The 5,813-nt window shown below is 42.4% G+C and overlaps 1 protein-coding gene and 1 long non-coding RNA gene across 12 annotated transcripts; one reads left to right on the top strand and one right to left on the bottom strand.

Moving 5' to 3' along the window:
* Positions 1-42: 42 nt before the first annotated feature.
* Positions 43-1,980, bottom strand: LOC143291556 (uncharacterized). Of its 9 annotated transcripts, XM_076601465.1 has the most exons (4): positions 1,838-1,980; positions 1,478-1,775; positions 1,118-1,443; positions 43-1,061 (listed from the first exon to the last, which is right to left on the bottom strand). In XM_076601465.1, exons 1-4 carry the CDS (start codon positions 1,978-1,980, stop codon positions 953-955), a joined length of 876 nt encoding a protein of 291 aa, XP_076457580.1. In that variant the 3' UTR covers positions 43-952. The 9 variants fall into 9 exon arrangements, with proteins under 9 accessions (XP_076457580.1, XP_076457578.1, XP_076457581.1 ...); XM_076601463.1 differs by having other exon boundaries at positions 43-1,044; positions 1,090-1,775; XM_076601466.1 differs by having other exon boundaries at positions 43-988; positions 1,118-1,775.
* Positions 1,981-3,023: 1,043 nt separating this feature from the next.
* Positions 3,024-4,159, top strand: LOC143291558 (uncharacterized). 3 transcript variants are annotated; one of them, XR_013056540.1, is made up of 4 exons: positions 3,169-3,279; positions 3,388-3,585; positions 3,641-3,872; positions 4,038-4,159. It is a non-coding gene; the product is annotated as an uncharacterized LOC143291558 (long non-coding RNA). The 3 variants fall into 3 exon arrangements; XR_013056541.1 differs by lacking the exons at positions 3,641-3,872; positions 4,038-4,159 and adding an exon at positions 3,024-3,156 and having other exon boundaries at positions 3,211-3,279; positions 3,388-3,483; XR_013056539.1 differs by lacking the exons at positions 3,169-3,279; positions 4,038-4,159 and adding an exon at positions 3,052-3,156 and having other exon boundaries at positions 3,372-3,532; positions 3,641-3,770.
* Positions 4,160-5,813: the final 1,654 nt, after the last annotated feature.

Genomic DNA, 5,813 nt, shown 5'->3' with positions numbered 1-5,813 from the left:
TGTCTGTAAGTTAAAAACTAACTTTTACTTCTATCTAACCAACTTTTACTTCTGTCTGTAAGTTAAAAACCAACTTTTACTTCCAGCACAATTGTTGCTGTGGGTCCTCAGTTTATTCCTGTTATGTTTGTCCATTAACCAGGTCTTTTTTCTGAAATAACTATCCATGAAGTTCTGCAGAAAACTGGAATTCTGATGGGCAAATTGTTATGGTTGATCTGATCACAGCAAATTGTTATGATTGATCTGATCACAGCAAATTGTTGGCAAATTGTTATGATTGATCTGATCACAGCAAATTGTTATGATTGATCTGATCACAGCAAATTGTTATGAAAATGATTGATTTTATGACAGCAAATTGTTATGATTGATCTGATCACAACAAATTGTTATGATTGATCTTATCACAACAAATTGTTTTGAAAATGATTGATTTTATGACAGCAAATTGTTATGATTGATCTTATCACAACAAATTGTTTTGAAAATGATTGATTTTATGACAGCAAATTGTTATGTTTGGTGTTACTTTGGAAGGCAGAGTTTGTTAAGTTACAATCACCTGTTGACTTTGAGATCCTGTTACATGAAAATTTAAGGAAAGTTCAACATGACATGTACTGTGTATAATTTCTTTGCTTTTTGTCATATGTGCAGTTTGGTGCTGTGTGATTAAAAAAATTTAAAAAAATCATGTGTGGAGATCAGCTGATAGGGTATGTTGATGCTGAAGGCTCAAACATTTCGATCCAGATTGTCACTGTGATTATCACTGAGAAAGAAACATTTTTTAAAGTATACAATTGAAAAAGGACAAGTATGAAATGTGAACGGCACTGGCAGAGTACTGCAGTGTGTATGAGTATGGACTCATCCTTGTGGTGTATATATTTTGGTGGACCTGGACCATGCTGACAGCTGTTGTGGACCTGGACCATGCTGACAGCTGTTATGGAACTGGACCATGCTGACAGCTGTTGTGGACCTGGACCATGCTGACAGCTGTTGTGGACCTGGACCATGCTGACAGCTGTTGTGGAACTGGACCATGTGTGGAACTGGACCATGCTGACAGTTGTTGTGGACCTGGACCATGCTGACAGCTGTTGTGGACCTGGACCATGTGTGGACCTGGACCATGCTGACAGCTGTTGTGGAACTGGACCATGTGTGGAACTGGACCATGCTGACAGTTGTTGTAGACCTGGACCATGCTGACAGCTGTTGTGGAACTGGACCATGTGTGGAACTGGACCATGCTGACAGTTGTTGTGGAACTGGACCATGTGTGGAACTGGACCATGCTGACAGCTGTTGTGGAACTGGACCATGTGTGGAACTGGACCATGTGTGGAACTGGACCATGCTGACAGCTGTTATGGAACTGGACCATGCTGACAGCTGTTGTGGAACTGGACCATGCTGACAGCTGTTGTGGAACTGGACCATATGTGGAACTGGACCATGTGTGGACCTGGACCATGCTGACAGCTGTTGTGGACCTGGACCATGTGTGGACCTGGACCATGTGTGGACCTGGACCATGCTGACAGCTGTTGTGGAACTGGACCATGTGTGGAACTGGACCATGCTGACAGTTGTTGTGGACCTGGACCATGCTGACAGCTGTTGTGGAACTGGAGCATGTGTGGAACTGGACCATGCTGACAGTTGTTGTGGAACTGGAGCATGTGTGGAACTGGACCATGCTGACAGTTGTTGTGGAACTGGACCATGTGTGGAACTGGACCATGCTGACAGCTGTTGTGGAACTGGACCATGTGTGGAACTGGACCATGTGTGGAACTGGACCATGCTGACAGCTGTTGTGGACCTGGACCATGCTGACAGCTGTTGTGGAACTGGATCATGTGTGGAACTGGACCATGCTGACAGCTGTTGTGGAACTGGACTATGCTGACAGCTGTTGTGGAAGATGGGCAGGTATTTGAGTATTAATGATGAACACAAGCACATGCTTTCCTGCAGATGTGCACATATGGTCGTGTAGTTGCACTCAACAGCTACATACTACCCACACACACATGCAAGCACACACACACACACACACACACACACACACACACACACACAGAGTATACACATTACACTTTTGTCCGATGGGTTGTAGTTTTTAGATTGTTTCCCTTGAATCAATGTTTGTGAGTGAGCAGTTAGATTGGATAAATTGAACGAAGAGTAGCTGCCTTACAAGCTGAAGATTCCTGCTAGATATACATTACCTGTGGCTTGAATTGTTTTTTCATGTGTGTGCTACATGTTCTAGGTTTTCATTTGTTTATGCAATGTGTTATATATATATATATATATATATATATATATGTATGTATGTATGTATATGTATATATATATATATATATGTACATATGTATGTATACTTGTGGCTTGAAGTGTGTGTTTTCACATGTGTGGTACATGTTCATATATATATATATATATATGTATATATATATGTACATATGTATGTATACTTGTGGCTTGAAATATGTATTTTCACATGTTGTAGCTTTTCATTTGTTTATTGAATGCGGTTTCGTTTTTTTAATTAAAAAAAATATGTATTTATAATAACATTTCCATATGCTTTAGAAAGTGGTGATGGACATTATCATTGTTGTACATGTGCGAATGTCACTTATACTGTTATTGTGTATTATCATTTTTTGTATCAACATTATAAGTTATTGTTATCACTATTCATTGTATTTGTTGTCGTGATAAAACCCAGAATTCAGTGTTGTTTTTATCATCAAATTCCAAATTTATGTCACATAAAATAAAGAAAATTCTTTAAAAAATAAATGTAAAAAGGTGAAGCCAGAATTCAGTGGTTTTTGTCATCAGACTCCAAATTATGTCACATGTAAAACAAGTAAAATTCTTTATAAAAAAAAAAGTGTAAAAAAGATGACAATCAAACTGACAGTAGATGTTTTTGGCTTTATACAGCCCTAGATTCTGTAGGTTCTGCTTTTGGCAGACATTGAAACAAACAAGGGAACTATGCTCAGCTTGTTTGATTATAATCATGAGTGGCAGTTTTTACACCTTTTCTTTATTCCCAGTGTTCTGTGTGTGACGTCTTGCAAAAATGTTTTATCACAGGTTCTGTGAAGACCTGTTCTCTGTCAGGTTTGGGGGGCTTCAAGGTTACCACAGGTTCTGTGAAGACCTGTTCTCTGTCAGGTTTGGGGGCTTCAAGGTTACCATAGGTTCTGTGAAGACCTGTTCTCTGTCAGGTTTGGGGGGTTCAAGGTTACCATAGGTTCTGTGAAGACCTGTTCTCTGTCAGGTTTGGGGGGTTCAAGGTTACCACAGGTTCTGTGAAGACCTCTTCTCTCTGTCAGGTTTGGGGGGTTCAAGGTTACCACAGGTTCTGTGAAGACCTGTTCTCTCTGTCAGGTTTGGGGGGTTCAAGGTTACCACAGGTTCTGTGAAGACCTGTTCTCTGTCAGGTTTGGGGGCTTCAAGGTTACCACAGGTTCTGTGAAGACCTGTTCTCTGTCAGGTTTGGGGGCTTCAAGGTTACCACAGGTTCTGTGAAGACCTGTTCTCTGTCAGGTTTGGGGGCTTCAAGGTTACCATAGGTTCTGTGAAGACCTCTTCTCTCTGTCAGGTTTGGGGGGTTCAAGGTTACCACAGGTTCTGTGAAGACCTGTTCTCTCTGTCAGGTTTGGGGGGTTCAAGGTTACCACAGGTTCTGTGAAGACCTGTTCTCTCTGTCAGGTTTGGGGGCTTCAAGGTTACCATAGGTTCTGTGAAGACCTGTTCTCTGTCAGGTTTGGGGGCTTCAAGGTTACCACAGGTTCTGTGAAGACCTGTTCTCTGTCAGGTTTGGGGGCTTCAAGGTTACCACAGGTTCTGTGAAGACCTGTTCTCTCTGTCAGGTTTGGGGGCTTCAAGGTTACCATAGGTTCTGTGAAGACCTCTTCTCTCTGTCAGGTTTGGGGGCTTCAAGGTTACCACAGGTTCTGTGAAGACCTCTTCTCTCTGTCAGGTTTGGGGGGTTCAAGGTTACCATAGGTTCTGTGAAGACCTGTTCTCTCAGTCTTCAATGAAGCAGGACGACACAGGATGGTTTTTGTCAGAATGGATTCTCAGGACATCTTGGTTGTTATAGAATAGGTTCTGAGAGTTCCGAATTCCACTTTAAGTTACTGGATTGATTTACTTTTTCCTGTGTCTTTACTCAGTGATATCTCAATGCTCAGTTTGGAAACTGACCGTACCATCATTCTGTTTTCAGTGTTTTTGTGCATGTGTTTTTTGTTGTTTTGTTTTTTTGCCGGTAGACAGTTAAAGAGCTTATATTATGTGCACCAGTGTCTGTGGACCATGCATGCATAATTACAGAGACTAATAATTTACAATAATTATTTAGTGTTTTTTCTCTCTGTGACTCTGTCTCTGCCTCTCTCTCTGCTTTGTCTCACTCATGTACTCCAGCACATACACACACACACACATACACTACGACGCACACACACACACACACACATACGCACACACACACACACACACACACACACACAAACACCACGCACACACACACTCGTGCGTGCGTGCACACACACACACACTCTCTCACTCGCATGCTTGCACACACACACACACACACACATGCACAAACACCACACACACTCACACGCTCGCGCACACACACACACACACACACACACACACACACACACACACACACACACACACACACACACACTTACTCACACGCTCACACACACACACACACACACACACACACACACAAATACCACACACGCTCGTGCGCATGCACACATACACGCACACTCTCTCTCTCATTCGCACGCTTGCACACACACACACACACACACACACACACTTGCACACACACACAGTGATGTGACAAGTGGAGAATGGTGATGGTTATTGATATTTGTATGATTTGTTGAACAATGAAAAACGTTGCTGGGGAACTGGAGGCAGTGGCTGAGCAGGACTCAGACAGACACAGGGTTAGGGTTAGGGGGTTAGGGTTAGGGAGGGTTAGGGTTTGGGGGTTAGGGTTAGGGGGGGTTAGGGTTAGGGTTAGGGAGGTTTAGGGTTAGGGAGGGTTAGGGTTTGGGAGGGTTAGGGGGTTAGGGTTAGGGAGGGTTAGGGTTAGCTAGGGTGGACAGGAGCAGGACTCCAGACAGACACAGGGTTAGGGTTAGGGAGGGTTAGGGTTAGGGAGGGTTAGGGGGTTAGGATTAGGGTTAGGGGGTTAGGATTAGGGTTAGGGAGGGTTAGGGTGGACAGGAGCAGGACTGCAGACAGACACAGGTGATGGTTTTCTGTTCACCAGCCTCCAGTTCCCCAGCAACTTTTGTTTTAATCTAAGCCATATTTACTTCATGGTTTTTATAATCTGATTCATCTCTTAAGTGTGCTTTTTCATTCATATGAACACACTGGATGTTTTCTACTGTCAGTGGTTGATGTGTTTTTTAAGGCATGTTTATAGTCTACTGGATGATGTAAGGCGCTTTATCGCACAATAGGAAAACTATGTATTATTATTATTATTATTATCATTATTATTATTATTACCTAAAGCAGCACACAGTACACAGTGCACCATACACCAAAATCAGCACACAGTACACAGTGCACCTGCACCTAAAGCAGCATCTACAAGCAGCACACATTGCCTACTTTAAGCAGCACACCTGGAACACAAACAAAACCAAAACCTCGGTCAGAGAATCTCAAAATACCTGGACATTCTTCTTCTTCTTATTATTATTATTATGAGCATTTACACCTAATTTTGA

This window comes from Babylonia areolata, chromosome 17, assembly GCF_041734735.1.
Source record: "Babylonia areolata isolate BAREFJ2019XMU chromosome 17, ASM4173473v1, whole genome shotgun sequence".
In the NCBI taxonomy this organism is placed as follows: domain Eukaryota; kingdom Metazoa; phylum Mollusca; class Gastropoda; order Neogastropoda; family Buccinidae; genus Babylonia; species Babylonia areolata.
This window is presented reverse-complemented; position numbering and strand designations above follow the sequence as displayed.